The sequence below is a fragment of the Vicugna pacos genome, chromosome 26, assembly GCF_048564905.1.
Source record: "Vicugna pacos chromosome 26, VicPac4, whole genome shotgun sequence".
Lineage (NCBI taxonomy): Eukaryota > Metazoa > Chordata > Mammalia > Artiodactyla > Camelidae > Vicugna > Vicugna pacos.
In genome coordinates this window covers 13,575,716-13,593,216 of record NC_133012.1, presented here as the reverse complement: position 1 = coordinate 13,593,216, position 17,501 = coordinate 13,575,716, and the positions used below count along the sequence as shown (strand labels likewise).

At 37.3% G+C, this 17,501-nt stretch overlaps 1 protein-coding gene across 1 annotated transcript in view; it reads left to right on the top strand.

Annotated features, from left to right (window-relative positions):
- SGCZ (sarcoglycan zeta) overlaps window positions 1-17,501 on the top strand; it is a 454,199-nt gene that overhangs the window by 405,537 nt on the left and 31,161 nt on the right. Inside the window, exon 5 of the mRNA XM_072950366.1 lies at window positions 8,424-8,546. Coding sequence (XP_072806467.1) covers window positions 8,424-8,546 — 123 coding nt within the window. The remainder of the gene's footprint in view (window positions 1-8,423; window positions 8,547-17,501) is intronic.

The following is a 17,501-nucleotide window of genomic DNA, read 5'->3' as shown; positions in this document are numbered from 1 at the left end:
ACATTTGGGCATACAGTTATAATAACTCTTTTATTGTCCCTTTCTGCTAATTTAAACGTCTTTTTCAACTCCGAGTCACACTTGATTAACTATTATCCTCATTATGGACCGTGTTCTTCTGTTTCTTTTCATGCCTAGTAGTCTTTCAGTGTTTGATGTGTGGCATGGTACATTTTACTTTTTTTTGGTACAGGGTATTTTTTGATTTATATAAATAGGCTCAAACTTTGTCCTGGCTGTAGTTAAGTTAATTGAAAACATATTTGCCCTTCAGGGTCCTGCATTTGATGTTTATTTGGCAGATCTCTGGCTTTGCTAAGTGTAGGGCTAAGTACTTCCTAATACGACTCAAGTCTTTCCTGAGTCGTCTAACCCATGCCCCATGAATTACATTTGTTCTATTTGTTTTTGCTTTCATCATTTTCAAATCTGGCAGGTACTGTTCCCAGCCCTGAATGCCAGACATTGTTCCCTCTGTTTCTTTCCCTGAGCCAGAAGAGTTGTCTCACATACTTGCCCTGATATGTAATCTGCTGATTATTTGAGGGGGGTCCTCTTAGATCTCTGGAGTTCCTTTCTCTCTGCATCTCTGTTCTCTTTGGTACTCTGTCCTGAAATCTCTACCTGTCATAGTCTCTGTTGCATCTCCACAAGTCAGGAAGTCTTCTGAGTTCCACCTGGATTCCCTTTCTTAGCGCCACAGCCTGGGAACTCCCTTAAGCAGTAATTTACAGTAATTGTGTGATTCCTCTCATTTGTTTCTGTCTCTTAAGCATTGCTATCCATTGTTTCCTGAAGTCCAGTGTTTTGAAAACCATAGTTTCATCTATTTTGTTCTTTTTGTTGTCCTTTCAGATGAGAAGGTAAACCTAATCCCAGATATTCCACCATGGACAGAGCAGTTTATTGTTTTCGGATTATTTTATCATTACCAGCTATGTTGGCATCCCTCTGAAAGCTTAGAGCTCAAAACATGGCTTAATGCTCCAGCAAAGTATGACCAAAATATGTGGCACACTTATCCTCTACTATTTATATGACACTCTTATTCATTCCAACTGCGATTTCACTAGACTTCTGACAGCAATTTCATTATACTGACTGAGTTTTATATACAGGGTGATTTTACTAGCAGGAGTGATCTTACTCTGGTCACATCTGTAATTCACGTCCACAATCACCAGTCATAGGATGCCTATAGTAAAATGCAATAATCCAGACAGATAGAATTCAAGGCCAGGTTTGAAGCTGTCTAAATAGAAATTTAGTTCACCCAATACAAAGGCTATAAGAGACTTTGTCTCAGGATGTTTCAGTGTCCCTCTCAAGAACATCATTCCCAAAAATCCTAGAGCATATTTTTTCCTTTTAGTTAAACACTGATATTGTGTGTGTGTGTGTGTGTGTGTGTGTGTGTGTGTGTGTGTATGGAGAAGTGCAGTAATTCTTAAAGGTGCAACATTTCTAGAACCTCTGTTTAATAAAGATGAACGTGACAGCGAGAGAGAGAGAAGGCATAGGAACTTAAAGAATAAAATAAAGAGTGAAGAAATTCAAAATTTATGAACTCTTCAACATGGTTGGGATGGATGAGTAATTTATTGATTCGTATAATTGGGAACTTCAGAGTTAGATTAGTTTGTGTCTGACTGGATCCGGCTATTTATAATTTCAGGAGTGTCTCTCTGACCTTCTCTTTCTCTTTCTTTCTTTCTTTTTTTTCTCAATTTCATTGATTGGCTGAATTCTTAGGCTGACTTTCTTCATGTTGGAAGCATAGCTAGCCTTAAAAGTTCAAGTTTATATCATGCTCAGCGTCTGTGATTTCAAGAGAAAAATGTGCCTCTTTTTCAAAACTTAGAGCAAAAATCAGGAGACTGTGTGAATCACATGCTTGTGTATGGATTAATTCCTCTGGTCAGAGAGAAAAATACCCCATGAGAACTGAACCACTTCTAGAAAGTCAGCCCCACGAGCCCCACGGACTAACTGTGGGGAGTATATTGTGAGGAGAGGAAACTGGGGAGCAGTGGCATAAAAAAAATGTTTACTCCAATAGTAATCAGGGATTGTACATTGAAACCGTAGTGGCATACCTTTTAACACTCAGATTGGTAAAAATAAAGTCTTTTAACACTAAGTGTTTGCAGTGATGTGGAGCTACAGGAACATTCATCCTTTCTTGGGAGGAACAGAAATCAATACAACCAGTTTGGAAAGCAACTTCTTATTATCTAGTAAATTTGAAGTCCATATTGTACTGTCCAGCCACCCCACCCCTGAGTTTAAGCCCTAGAAAACTCTTGCCCAAGTGCAGAAGGAGTCTTGCACAAAAACATTTATAACATCGTTGTTATGGATTCTGATATCTCAGAAACAGCCTAAAATATTTTCAGTGGGAAATGGATCACTGGTTTGTAGTATTTCCATTGTCAGAATATAGCAGTGAAGGTGAATAACCAGAGCTACATGTATTGAAATAGACGAATTTCACAAATCTAATTTGACAAAAAATCTTTAAAAATACAAATAATATGAGTGTTGTGCAAAGATGCAAAATTAAGAAAAATATTTTAGGAATACATACATAAGTAATAAAGTTATAAAATAAGAATGATAAAAACTCATTTCAGGATAATGTTGACATCTGGAGCTCCCTGAAGATGAAGGGACATATGATTAAGGAAAGGTTACACTAAAGGTTTCACCTGTTTTGGAAATAGTAGCTATTTCTTCAATGGGGTGGTAACATTATTTATACAGATGTTCTATGCATACTTTTTTAATAAACTTTTTAGAAAAGGAGAATAAGAAGCAATAGCATGTGGTCATAGGGATAGTTTAGATGGGCAAGGAAGTGATCAACAAGGCTCAAAAGTACAAATGGTGGAGGGTCGTGGAATTCATTTCAGTTTAAAAACAGTTTAATTACGGATTACTGTGTACGAGGCACGGGTCCTGACACGGGACCACAGCGAGCCCAAGGAGGGATACAAAGGTGGGCATAACCTCAGTTTATATAATTACCTTATTTGCTGGTGGAAGGATGGCTGCTCCTTCAGTTCGAAAACAAGAGAGTTCCGGGGGGTGCTGGGTCGGGGGGGGAACAAAGACTGATCTCTGGCAAGATGCCCTGGGGACCGCAAATGCCTGAGGCTCAGTAGCCTTTCTTCTGAGACAAGCTTCCCAGCCTGGTCCTAGTGACCTTCTTTTTATTCTACTACTTCTTGTCCTCTTGTCCCCCAGAACACTCAGAGTGGACTTTCCATGTGTGAATTTTAAAGACACACAGCGTGTAAAATAAAATAAAGTACAGGCTTTTTTATATTTATGTTTCAGGAAAGCAGCTTACTTGGTTTTGTGCTTTTCCTGACCCATGATAGCTCTATGTCAGGAATTTCAGAGCACTGAATTTACTTGACTGTATTGAACCTTGTTTTTGTTTTTCTCGTAGGAATTTCTAATCTTTTAATAATGCTCTCCTTCAAGACCTTGAAAATATTGACAGACATATAAAATTCGAGTTATTCATCCTGCTGTGCTTGAGGAAAACACACCAGAAATCATCAGATATATCCATTTTGATCTTTGCCTTGTTTTCTCTAAGTCTGTACTAACTAGTATTAAGAGGTCCCATGGAAATATATTGTTTGAGCCCTTTAAGAGATTTTTATTGAAGAAAATTTTCCAATTCAATGTCTTCTGATATAACTAGAAAATGCAGAGCTCCTTAAATCAATAGAGCCTCTCTCCTTGTCAGCAAAACATGCCTTTGGCTACTGGATAGACTGCGAGAAATGTAAACATTCCAAAAAGGGCAGTTGAGCCATCTCTGAGGGAAATAAGAAATTAACACTGTAGTTGTTTTTGTTTGTTTATTTTTAAAGACTCTGTACAAAACCTTAAATGAGCTGGAGAAAATATTTGGATGTGTATTGAACTCTTCAATCTTGTGAAACGTATGATTTTGCTTACTATTTTCTCTTTTTCCTGCCAATTCTCAGCCGCTCAGTGGCTGTCACCACCTATTGGGGGTGGAGGCTGATCCCAAGTTGCTGAAGCAGAAGCCCAAAGTTGGGCCTGAGGTGGCTCTGTTCCCTTTAAGTGTGTGTTTCCTCCTGTCCCAGCACTGGGATCCTTGCCAGTTCACGCACACACACACAGACACACACACTCAAACACACACACACTCTACCCAGAGGGAGGCGGTGCAGAAGCAAGCGGAGGCTGTGCAGGCTCTCAGTCTTGTCAGCCAAAGACAGAGGTCTGAGCTGCCCTCATGGTGCTGCCTGTGCACCTGCTGCCGTTTCCCTCACTTGGCTCAGATGCAGCCTGTGCTGCAAGTCTCCTTTGTCCCTCACAGCTGGGCCCTGTCCCTGGCCTCTGCCATCCCCACCCTGTGTGGCGCCACAGCACAGGGCAGGTGGGGCCCGAGTGGACTCTAGCAGGAATCAAGGTACAGGCTGTGGTGGAGAAGCTGCCCTCAGAGATCTGGGCTGCTTCTGATCTGCTGCCTGAGTAAGTGCCAGCCGGAGCCGCCACTGCTGCACCAGGCTCTACCCTGGGACCGGGTCACCTCTGGATCCTGCAGCCTGCCGCAGAGTCTTCTCCCCATTAATGGTTGCCCGGATCCAGGGCCACGCTGTGATGTAGAATGAGTGGGGCCAGAGTGTTTGCTCAGCTCGTGCTGGGGCACAAGTCAAGGTGGTCACAGGAAACCCAGCGTCTCCTAGAGCAGTCCCCTCTCTGCCCTCTCAGCCCTGCCTGCAGGGCAGGCCAGTGTGCGCTCTCCTCACGATCAGAGTCCATGCTTCCCTCAGCCCTTCTGTCTGTCCCAGCGGTTCTCCAGCCAGCCAAGGTGATGGCCTTCCCTGCACAGGACTGCAGGACTGGGCACCCAACCTGTGGTTCTCACCTCTCGCTCCCCGGTGAGGGTGTCCACCTCTGTATTCTCCCTCTAACTAACTCTGAGTCCCCTCCCAGAGACACAATCCCAACTGGATTGTTTCTCTTCCTTTCCTACCCAATTACCTATGCATCTTCCTTACAGCCTTGGTTGTACAGGAGTCCTTCTGCCAGTTTCCCGTTCACTTTCAGTGAGAGTTTTTCCATCTGTAGATGTATTTCTGATGTGTTGGTGGAGGGAGGTGAGCTCCACATACTCTTACTCTGCCATCTTGATTAATCTCCCTCCTTTCTGGTTTCTTACCTGACTGTTCTTTGTTTGATTTTGAAGTTGCTGACATGAACTTCCTCAGAGATAATCCTAAAGAAACATTTAGTCTTGATACTTTAGTTAGCAAACTGGTGTTTAAGGTAACTAATAAAATATAGAGCTGCCTGGATAACCCTTCTCTCATGATCTATTTGCTAAGAAATCAGAGCTCTTTACCTGGAGACATTCAGACATATATTGCTTTCCTGCAACTCTGGAAACATCTTTGATTGAGATAAGCTTGAACTAGACATCACTGCCCCTCTCAACAACTCGATCCTAAGTTGACCCGGCCTTGAGACGGGTCACTTGAAACCTGAAACACAGAACAAGACAACACAAAGTGTATTAAGATATAAGAACTTCAGTTTCATATAGCCTAATATATTAACTTTAAATATAAATATTCACAACAATGCAGTATATGTCCAATTATATACATTTATTGTTTTCCATTTGCAGAAAATAATATACAGAAGCACTGTATATTCAAAATTATTTTCTGACTTAAAATATTTCCTTACTATCGATGCATTGCTAATTGCTTGCAATTTTGCCTTCTGTAATTATACTAATATGTGGAATAAAGTGTAGTCTGCTGTTTAAATTTATATATCCTTTTTTCAATTGGATGATTCTGCACCCACTTATTTATGGGCTAGATGCAGCTCTTCTATTCCAGGTGCATAAATATTTTCTAATTTGCTTATTTTCTTTTGCTTATTTTAATGTAATTAAGATTTCAACTCACTTTGCCACATTCAGACACTCATCTTATATTTCTGATAGTTTCTGTGACATACAGCATGTTTATGTTAATAAACTAGCTCACATATAATAATATTAACTATTATGCCGAGAAAAGTCTTGCTGGTGTGTGTATGTGTATAATGTGTGTGTGTGTGTGTGTGTATGACTTCAGTGTCATCAAAGTCAGTGATACATTTTGTGGATCAGTTCACCCAATAATTAAACATATTTGAAGGAAGCAACATAGTGTACATGTTAAGGTTTTGTGTGTATAGTATCTATAATATCTTTCAGGCAGTTCAGATTTAATTGAAGATAAATTGAAACACAGAAGCCTCAAACTGCATAAATCACTTTTATCAACACATCTGACCTCAAGCATGGTTTTTCGAACATCATCCATTTGGGTTATGATGTTTCAGAGATTAAAACCTCAGTATCAGAAAGTTGGACCACGGTTAGAAGAGAGACACGATCGACTGAACGCAGGCTGCTGAAATGTTTACAAGATCAAGTGTAATGACTGTGACCGAGAACAGTAGGGCTTTCATGGTTCCTCCAATAGTGTCATTAAATCCCATAAGGAAAGTTATTTCCTTAAAAAAAAAAGATAACAGACTTTAAGATACAATTCATGCTGTTTTGAGCTTGACAGCTCGCACAGTTAACACCAGTTTTATAGCACTTAGCATTGTCCTAGTTGAGGCTTTTCAAATTTTCTGTGTGGACCTGAAAACATGTATATAGTTTCAGAATATAAGAAAAATATACATCTTGTTTTCAGAGAAATTTCCCTTCATGTTATCAAGGTTTGGAATTGATGTCTTCTTCTTACTGAGTGATCCTCAGACGCTATGACAGTGGGGAGGTGTAAGTTACCAAAGCCCATGGACTAGGATTGAAAGTAGGGCTGATGTGTGCTGGAGGACCAAGGAAAGGGGAAGAAAGCTTACGTCTTGTATTGATTCACCTCTAGAACATTCTTTTACTAAGTGTGCACTAGAAATAAGACACAATTTTAAATTTGGAAGGTATTATGGAATACAAATACAATCTCATGTTTTGAATGCCTGGGGGATCATAGAGTTAACAAAAATGGTAGCAAATTGACTGGATGGCTTTAAACAACAGAATTTTATTTCTCACGGCTATAGAGGCTGGGAAGTCTAAGATTAAGGTACCAGCAGACCCACCTCCTGGCTTGCAGACAGCCAGCTGCCCCCTGTGTTCTCATTTGGCAGATTGCACACACAGAGAAAGCAGACTTATTTGTGACTATTTGTAAGGGCACTAATCCCATTCGTGAAGGCTCCACCCTCATTACCTAATTACCTTCCAAAGACCACATATCCTAACACCATCACATTATGTTAGAATTTCAATATGAATTAGGGGCATACACAAACATTCAGTCCATAGCATATAGAGAAAGAAATGAAAAGAAACATGCACAAAGTGTGATGTGACCAGTTCCCTGAGTGGACTGTATTGCACCTGACAAGAGTTTCTGATGTGGATAGCAGAGAAAGGCTGTTCCAGATCTTAATAGGAGGGGAAGATATAGATCCATATGCCAAAATGTTATGCCAAAAGAAAGAAATTAATGTTATGAAAACAGCAGTTCCTCACCCCTTGCCACTTTGATCTTCTTGCTGAAGCTCTCCTAACTTTCATATTAATTATGTTTTCCAAATATGGGAGCTGGCATTGTGGACTGTGCATGGATTAATATGCAAAATTTTTCAATAAATTAAATTGGAAATAGATTTTCAATTCCATGATGTAATTATGTTTATCTAATATTGTATTTTAATAAATTAAGACAATTATTGATTAGAAGATACACTGGAGAACACTAAAATATGTATGTATTTTACACCCACATTTGCAATATTGAATCTAAAATGGATTCACATTCAGTGATGGTAAAGAGCAAACAAATTTCAATATTAAAATCTATGAAATATAGAATAAGTTTCACAACTAAATAATGCCTTACAAGTACCTTGTGATGTAGCAAGTGTGGGCACAATTTTCTACTCGCAGAGAGAAAATAGGAGAGTCATTCAGTCCACAAGTCCTTATTAAGCATGCAGTGCATGCCCTGTGTAATACCAAGCCTTCAAGCAGCAACCAAGAACAAAGCAGACGTCGTCTCTCCTTGTATATATGCAAAGAATTTTTAACTGGCTAAACTCACAAACCTTGTCAGGACTACATCAAGAATTTAGAGGTCATATGTGTACTCAGCCATCCTAGCCCAGCCATCCTGCACCAAATTAGACAGCCTCCTGAAAAGGATGATAATTTTAAAATATTAATTTAGGTATAAAATGTACTGTAGAGATTAACTAAATAATATGTGCATTTCTCTTCTTTTTCTAAAAAAAAAACAAAACTGCATGTTAATGGTTTCCTGCATTCCAGATTCATCTTTAAACCTTTCCTCTGACCATAGGAGCTGAGGCTGTGGAAGCTCAGTGTAAAAGATTTGAAGTGAGAGCGAGTGAAGACGGCAGGGTGCTGTTTTCTGCAGATGAAGATGAGATTACCATTGGGGCTGAAAAGCTGAAAGTTACAGGTACTGTAGATGGAGGTCTTGGAATAATGTTTAATTCTTGGAAGAATATAGAACTGAACCATAAACTATTTTTTTAAGATGTATGTTTCCCATGCCTAAAATTGAGTCTCCTGCAGTATCATGGTATCACATCATTTGATTTTCCAACAGTACTCAAGTGGAAGGCACTGCCTGTAGTTGCAGGAGAGGCTGTAGACATTAGCCTTAGTGATAAAAAAGCAAAGCTGTGTGTCTCAGGCAGGGATGGGGGAGAAATCTGGGTGTGGATGGGGGAAGAAAAGGTGGGGTGCAAGCAATGAATACAGCTTACTAAATGTGAGAGACAAATACAATTTAGAGGTGTTATTTAAAAGTAAAAGATATGGAAAAGAAGAACTAAAGTCTAAATATCAACTTTAGAAGGAAGTAGAGGGAAAGGTCATAAGTAAACTAAATTCTTGTTCTTTAGGACTCATAATTGTCCTCAAAAGTATATAAATCAAGAAATCATGCTGATCACTTATTATATAGACATTATTAAAGTCATTATTCTAATATTAGGGCCATTAGTGTCAACTAACAATTGAAATTAAAAAGCAAAAGCAAAAACAAAATAACAGAATGTTAAAAGCAGGACTGGAGATGAGGAAGAGTTTTATTAAGACTGTTTTAATTATTTTAAGCACAATCTTTTTTGAATTACTTGATTTACAACCACAGTTCACATAATTTTGATAAAATATTTTTAAGTATTTAAAAAGGCCAATATTTAAAACATGAAATATATTTGGCTTAGCATTTCCCAAAATTTGAGTTTTGGGACAGCTTGTGGGACATCTATCACATCTATTTAGGAAAACGGAATCTATGAGCCATGTGAGAACAGTTTGTATGATAAATCGCCTCTGCTCTTGGGCTGTTTGGATTGAATTCTGCCTCTACCGTTCAACATTTTACATAAACATTATGCCTTCTATTTTCCTTCATCTAAATGATTGAAATGATAATGATAACATTAGCACTCAAATTACACGTGTGTGTGTGTTTGCACGTGCCTGCATGTGCATGTGTGTGTTTAGAAAGTTTTGGTCACATAATGAAGATATCATAAAGGTTAGCTTTTAATTTTTATTAATAAAAATTATATTAATATCACCAATATCCCAGACATGAGGACCTGTGTGGATTTCAATAAAGATACGCTATTAAATAGCAATACAATTCAGCAAGAATTTTTGAATGGGGGTCCTCACTGAGCATCACTGGTCTGGCTCACAACCTACTACCACCATCCTACTGTCCCCCAGGGCCCCCTTTTATCCTTTCATGAGTTTTCTGCTGAGTAGCTCGAGTCTGCACCATTGGGCTGGTGTTTGGGCTGGACCGCATGACTGCTCATCAGCCTCATTTCTCTTTTTTTCTTTAGTCTCTTTGGAATGGTCAGGAAAGGAGGTATGTATGTGGGGTAAACGTTGGCTTCCTAAGTCCTGAGTTGGCAGTCAGGGAACCAAAAAAAATGTTTTTAATTAAAAAAGCATGAGGATTTTGGTTGACAAAAACACAGACAAATCAGAAAGGAAATTGACTTTAGGGCCCTTGGTGCTAAGATTTGAGTTGCTAGTTGGTGAGAAAATCAGGAACCAGGGTAAAAATGTACTCAGGGGAATTGGGCAGATGTGATTTTGATATTTAACAATCTTTAATCCTTGGTAGTACCTACCAGTTATCAGATTTGTTACCAACATAATCCTCATAGCTTTTAGGATATTACACACTTATCCAAAAATTATTTTATCCATATTTAGGTGTTCCCATTGGATACATTGCAGGAATAAGCAAAGGGAAGTTCTAGAGTTCTTGACAGCTTTTATGGTCTCACAGAATTCTTTCTCTGATCTTTATATTGCCTTGATTTTTCTTATAACTGTTGCAGTGAATTACTATCTTCACAAAACTACACCGTTAACTTACTCTTTTAATTTTTCTTTGAGGTGGGTGGATACTCACCTTTATTTCCTCTTTTTCTTGGTAGCCAGGCTGCCATCCTTGAACTGTTAATTAGACTATTAAGTCAGGAGAAAGTGCTTCCTGAAAAACCTAAGTTTTTTGTGCTTTTCAATTACCTATCTTTGGGTGGTGATCTCTGCTAACCTATTCACTCTTTCTCTCTCTCTCTCTTCCATTCTGAGTATGTGTGAATGTGTTGTATGTGGTTTCTGCATGGTATATTGTGTGTATTTATAGATAGATTATCACACATCTCACTCTGACTCTTTTTCCATATTTCTCTGTCTCAAACATACGCACATAGTTTTGAATTTATTCTTCATAATACTCTTGATCTATATTTTCTAATTATCTCAAAATTAATCAGTTTTACAATATATTTCTGTTCCATATGACTTCAGAAGGTCCCAAATAATAAAATGATATAATTTGAGGTCATAATCACAGAATCCAGGCATATTCTTGTAAGGGCTTGGAACCATAACACAGAGTGAAAGAATGAGAGTGTCTGTAACAAGTAACCCTGGCTTTCACCTGAAGGGCGATGCAGGAAGCTCCACATTGTCTGTAAATACATGCTAAGTTAGGGAGTATTTTAACTTGACTAGAATTCCTCCCCTGTATCCAGTCACATTTGTTTCTCATAGACGAGCCCCTGTAAACCCACAGACACAAACACACACACATACACACGCATTCTCAGATTCCTGAGAGGCCCTTACTCCATTACCAGAATGATGCATATTAACTTTAGAGTAGCTTTATTCCTTCCCGTGGTACTTCTAAAATAAAGGGAAACATAGTTATCAAAGGCAAATATAATTTAGAATTTTACATGCTTAGACGAGAAAATTGTGCATAGCGTAGCGTGCAATTTAAGGGCACTGGGATTGATTAGTAAGCTCACATGTACTTTCAAGGAGTGCTTGAATATTTGACAAATAACACTACAAAGAAACAGTGACTCCAGGGTACTTCATATATAAATTAGGTAGTGGTGCTGACAAGACTTCAAAGTTGCACGCGATAAGAGATCTGTGTGAGGCTTATTCTAGAATTTTAAATTGGTGACACAAAATTTTTCCATTTAAGCAATATCCATGGGAATTAATATGAATCCTTTCTTATGTATATTTTAAGAACAATAGTATTCTGTACATGAATTTCTCTTTCAGGGAGACAGACGTGGATAAATTTATTTAGAAAATGAGTATGTCTATTTACCTGAGACAAAAATCATTTATGACTAAAATTATTCGTAGATCTAGTGTAGCGGAGGATATTTAAGTTTACTCTACTTAGAACGTAGCAGAAATATACCTGATACATCTAAATATTTTAGGGTGCAGGAGGATGGAAGTAAAATGTCAAATGGTTACCTGAACACTGCCACCCCTCATTACCCCATCATCATGATAAGCAGTGAATCATATGCTTTAAATTTGTAATTTTTTATTCTTAATATTACTTGACTTACTCAGTAATAGTTTGCTTAATTCTTAATTTGAATATACTTATTTGACCTTAACATGCCATCTCTATATCACTGAATATGCAGAGTTTTATACTTCAGCTCACATATGCCTACTTGACAAATTTATTTTCTTCTGTATTCCCTAATATTGGTCAAGATATTACCTAATACAATTATCTTTTGAGACCAGGTTGATAAATAAAAGATATAAACCTTTACACTCAGAAGACTCTTAAATTTAGAGCTTTCAGGCAGAATCAATCAACTGCAATTTGTACTTTCATTTGTATTCCAAGTAGTGTATTAACTTAGAAAACAAAGTACAAGTCATTTGACTTTATAAAGTGAAGACTTTAGCCCTATAGGATACTTTCATGTTAAATTAAAAGTCATTAGCTGGACTTGCCTTTGAGAGGAAAGTAGAAAATAGCTCAATGTATGAGAAGGAAGCATATCTCTTTTATCAGGCAGTAGAAATTAAAACTGGCAATCTGAAAGAACAGTGAATCTGAATCATGCATCCACCCTGTGCCCTAGTGTTTGCTTGAAAGCCAAAGAGTATCATTCCTTTGTCTCTGTTCTAATTGAATGTTTGGAAAGGTAGACAAGTTTCAATGCTTGTTTGACAACAGAAGAAAGGATTTTCCAAAGAGCTGTCTTTTAAATTAAACACTATGCATCTGGATTGAAATCAGTATTTTCTGGTTTGTTTTTATTAGTTAGTCTTCTACATCCTTGTTCTTGTTCTTGTCTGTTCAGTTAGGACACTGTGAGGGAGGTCAGCTTGGGATCAAACTTTCTATTATGTAGGACCATGGCTCCTCCAGTTTGTCCAAATGCTAAAAACATGGTAACACTCAGCCAACAGGACGGAGCTCCTTGGTCAGAACAGCATCTGAAGAAAATGTGATTAGATCAGGTGCTGAGGAAAGTGATGTGCAATCACTTAATTTTGTTTGGTGTGGCATTTGAAGTCTTAGACTTGGGTAAATCACCCAACTCAATTTTCTAGTTGTTTTTTTAAATTTACTTAGCCGCCTCCTCCTCCTCCACCTCCTCCACCTCCTCCTCTCCTCTCACCCCAGCGAGACTGAGGAAACACTTCAACAGTATATGCACATGGTTACTGCCTCTAGCTGTTTTTTAAACTTAGTGAAGTTAAAGCTTTATCAATGTTCAAGATTAGTACCACTCTGCACTCTACCCAAATTTTCAGGTAAAAACTGATTACAGGTTTTGAAGTATGTAAATAAAGAACTAAGACATCTTGCAAAAAACAGCTACTTCCTCTAAGCACCTTACTGACAGTCTTCTCCTTGACTTATATTATTTATCTGGGCTCTGCTTTAAATGCTTCCTACTTTTGTTAAAGCAGAACTTCTTGAAAGTATAATTGTATAATAGAAATGTGAAGAAAATCATAAAATGGGACAATCACTTATAAGCCCCTTATAAAAAGTGTGGAGGAAGATTGAATTGATATCTTTGTATATTGGTTTTAAAATTTTCCATTGGTGCTTAAATATTTTTAATAGCTTTGGACCCTAGATCCACAAAATATCTCAAAAATAGAATTTATCTTGTACTTGGATAAATGAATAGCCTGATTTCTCATATATCATGATGAAGTTTAAAGAATACATGAAGTATAGATTATGGTCTACAGAATTACTTGCAATTTCCTTATTGGCAACTTGTTTATTTTCTAGCTGGCTGTCAGCCAGGAGTTATTTGCTCCTAGAGACTATCCATAATCCTCTTCGTGTTTTCCAAGTGAGCTGCCACTAGGAACACTGAGTTGAGTCCCTCTCATGAATCAGATCTCCCCAATTTCTCCTGTTGCATCTGTCTTATTTCCTTTTCTGCCAACAAATGGGAAAAAATTTTTTAATGGATGGCAAACTAGTGAGAGAAAGTGGGATGAGGTTTGAATTTTAGATAGCCTCAAAGCATATTTTATTAAAACATTAGTTTTAAAAGGGGAAAAGTAACTTCACAGTGATAAACTCTGGCTTGTGACCCTCTTACTCAAATAGTGAAAGTAAACATCACTAATCCTAAGAGACATCATGTAACACCTGATAGGTGGCAACAAGAAGAGAAGATCATTTCCAAGTTATTCCAAACAAAAATTCATAGCCTCGGTATAATCATGTGATACAGCACACATTGAAATTGAGAGATATTTTATATAATATTATGGTCATGAAATCAAGGGAAAACTGAGGAACTTTTGGAAACTGGAGATACTTGCCTACTAGGTATACAGTGTCATTCTAGATTGCATCCTTTGCCTACAAGCTATATTATCAGGACAAATGGGGTACCAGTTATCTATTTTTTGTGTAATTATCTAAAAACTCAGTGGTTTTAAAACAAACATTTATTTTGCTCAACACCTGCAATTTGGTAGGGCTTAGTGAAGAAAGCTGGGCTCTTCACTTGGTGATGACTGAAATTTTTTTAAGTCTGGAGGCTAGTATCCTATGAAGTCTTGCTCGCTCACATGCCTGAAAGTTAAGGATACCTGTCATCAGAGACTTTAGATAGGGCTGTCTGCTAGACTACCTGCATGTGGCACTTCCAAGAGCCTCAGCTTCCACATTTCATGGTGCCTGGGTTTTAAAGATAAAGTTTTCAGAGAGAGAGAGAGAGAGTCTCAACAGGACACTACCAAATTTTCTAAAACAGCTTCAATCCATCATTTTACAAAAGAAGTGTTAAAGAATTTGTGGACATGTTTCAAAGCCAGTCACATTTATCAAAACTTGAATGGGGTCCCTGGGCCAAGGATATACAAGAGTTTGTCTGTTTGTTTGTTTGTTTTTTAAAGTATACTCATGACTTTTCTTCAAGGTTGACATTGTTTCAAACAATAAAATATAAATTTGAACATCATTAATAAACCACAGATACCATTCCCCACATGTGTCTTAGCTCAGGCTGCTATAATGAAATATCATAGACTGGGTGGCTTGAAGAGTAGAAATGAATTTTTCTCACAGTTCTGGAGGCTGGAAGTCCAAGATCAAGATGACAGCATGGTTGAGTTCTGAGAGCATTCTTCCTGGCTTGCAGAAAGTGGCATTCTCACCGTGTCCTCACAATGCAAAGGGAGAGCGAGTCCTGGTATCTCAGCCTCTTATAAGGACACTAATCCTACCATGAGGGCCCCACCATCAGGTCTCATCTGAATCTAATTATCTTCCAAAGGCCCTATCTCCAAATACCATTATATCGTGGGTTATAGCTTCTACACATTTTTTGAGGGGACAAAATTCAATCCATAGGGCATGGTAAATTATTTTATTAAAAATTGAAAAAAAAATCAAGTATCCAATAATAAATTTCAATTCTGTGAAGACCTTGATAGAGGGAAATATAATTACATAGTGTAGGTTTGTAGCTTTCTGATGATGTGGCTTTAATGTAATGGTAAATCTCAGAGACTCCAGATTAATCAATGACTGTTTGGTCGCTTGGCCTATTCCTCTTGAGTATCAGTTGCCAAATTGATAAAACCCAAAGGAGGTTTTATTGTAGTTGGATTGCTAACAATGGAAGACTGCAGTCTCTGTTGAGTGAATAAAACACGGGCCTTCTGTGGTATGAATTGAAAGAGGACCCTGCAGCTTGAGTCCATTTCATTTCTCCGATTGTTCTCCTCCTCAGTGGAAGTGTGAAATTTCTGGTCACCTTACTCTGTAGTATATATTTCATTTTATTGCTGAATTAGAGTCCCAATCCTGATTTCTCTGACCTAATTAGATAATTCTAATTCTCTTAACCCTCTCATTCATGCTCAGAGGTAGGCTGGAGAGCACTTTTGACAAGATTAAAACTGTCCTCAGAAACAAGTTTTGAATAGGCTTAAATGTCAAGGTAAGTACTCAAGTGGAAGTCCCAAAATTCTGACTTTTAGAGGGAACATTAACTATAAACTTTTATTTTGAAATAATTATAAATTCACATGCAGTTGTAAGAAATGATACAGAGAAATTACATACAAGATTTACCCAATTTCTCACAATGGTGACATCTTCAAAATTGTAGTATAATATCACAACCGGGGTATTGACATTGATAGTCAAGATACAGACAGTTCCATCACCACAGGCAACCCTTGTTGCCCTTTGGAAACCACACCTACCCTCTTAACCCCTGTAAATCACTTACATATTCTCCAATTCTATACTTTTCTCATGGTAAGAATGTTTTATACATAAAATCATTCAGTAGCAACCTTTTGGAATTGTTTATTTTCTTCTTACTCAGCATAATTCACTGGAGAGTCATTCAAGTTGTCATTTGTATCAATAGTTTCTTCTTTTTGTTAATGAGTAGCATCCTATGGTATGAATGTACCACAGTGAATTTAACAGTACACTGCTGAAGAACATCTGAGTTGTGTAGGTTTTGGCTATTATGAATAGAGCTATTATGAACATTTGTGTACAGCTTTTTCTATAAACATAAATTGCATTTATCTGGGATAAATATTCTGACGTGTATAAAGGCATAGTCCCTAGAGCATAGAGGATGTAGAAATAATAATCACTTCAAAATATTTATTTCTATACATAAAAAAAGAAAAACTTGCTTAGATTTTATAGGAATTGCATTAAACCAACATATAAATTTTAGGAGAACTGACATCTTTACTATATTGAGTCTTCCAGTCCATGAAATGTTATCTATTCATCTGTTTAGCCTTTCTTAGATACTTTCTTTAACGTTCTGCATGAACATTTTGTCACTTAGAGCAGACATAGCCTAGACATGGTTTCATTTCTTAGTTTTCTTTGAAGTACTTAAAGTGTGTACAGTGTTTATAACTTTTGACTTTATAAGTTCATTGTTAATATATAACATTTAATTGATTTTTCATGTATTAATCTTGTATCCTTACATCCTGTGACTTTAGTGAACTCACTTAGTAGTTATAGGGATTTTTTTGCAGATTTGGGGGATTTTCTATGTTGATAATCATCTCTTATGCAAACAGAGACAGTTTTATCTCTTTGTTTTTAATCTGTTTGACTCTTATTTCTTTTTTTTTTTTTTTTGGCCTTATAATAGTGGCCACACATTTCAGCTCTATTTGAATAAGAATGGTGCAGTGGAGAAAGATGTTTCTCAAACAAATGTTTTGAAAAAAATAATAAAATGCTCAGATTTTATGAGGTTCTGGCCAGTCCGTTTGAAGATTAAGGAATTATATATTGTTTTCTTATAAATAATGTTAATATTACTTAAGTCATATGTGTTTTATGATTGAATAACCTTATTGTAAATACTCAAAAGTCATGAGCATTTCACAAAACATACGAAGTCTATAGTTACTTATATTACTCATAAATCAAACAAAAATTCAGACAAGAAAGAGCACCAGTTATTATTTCAAAGTGGTAAGAATGGCCGTGCCTTCCAGAGGTTATGATGAAAATCGCTGTTCTTTAAACGATAAAAATATCATTAGCCAAATCTGTTTAAAG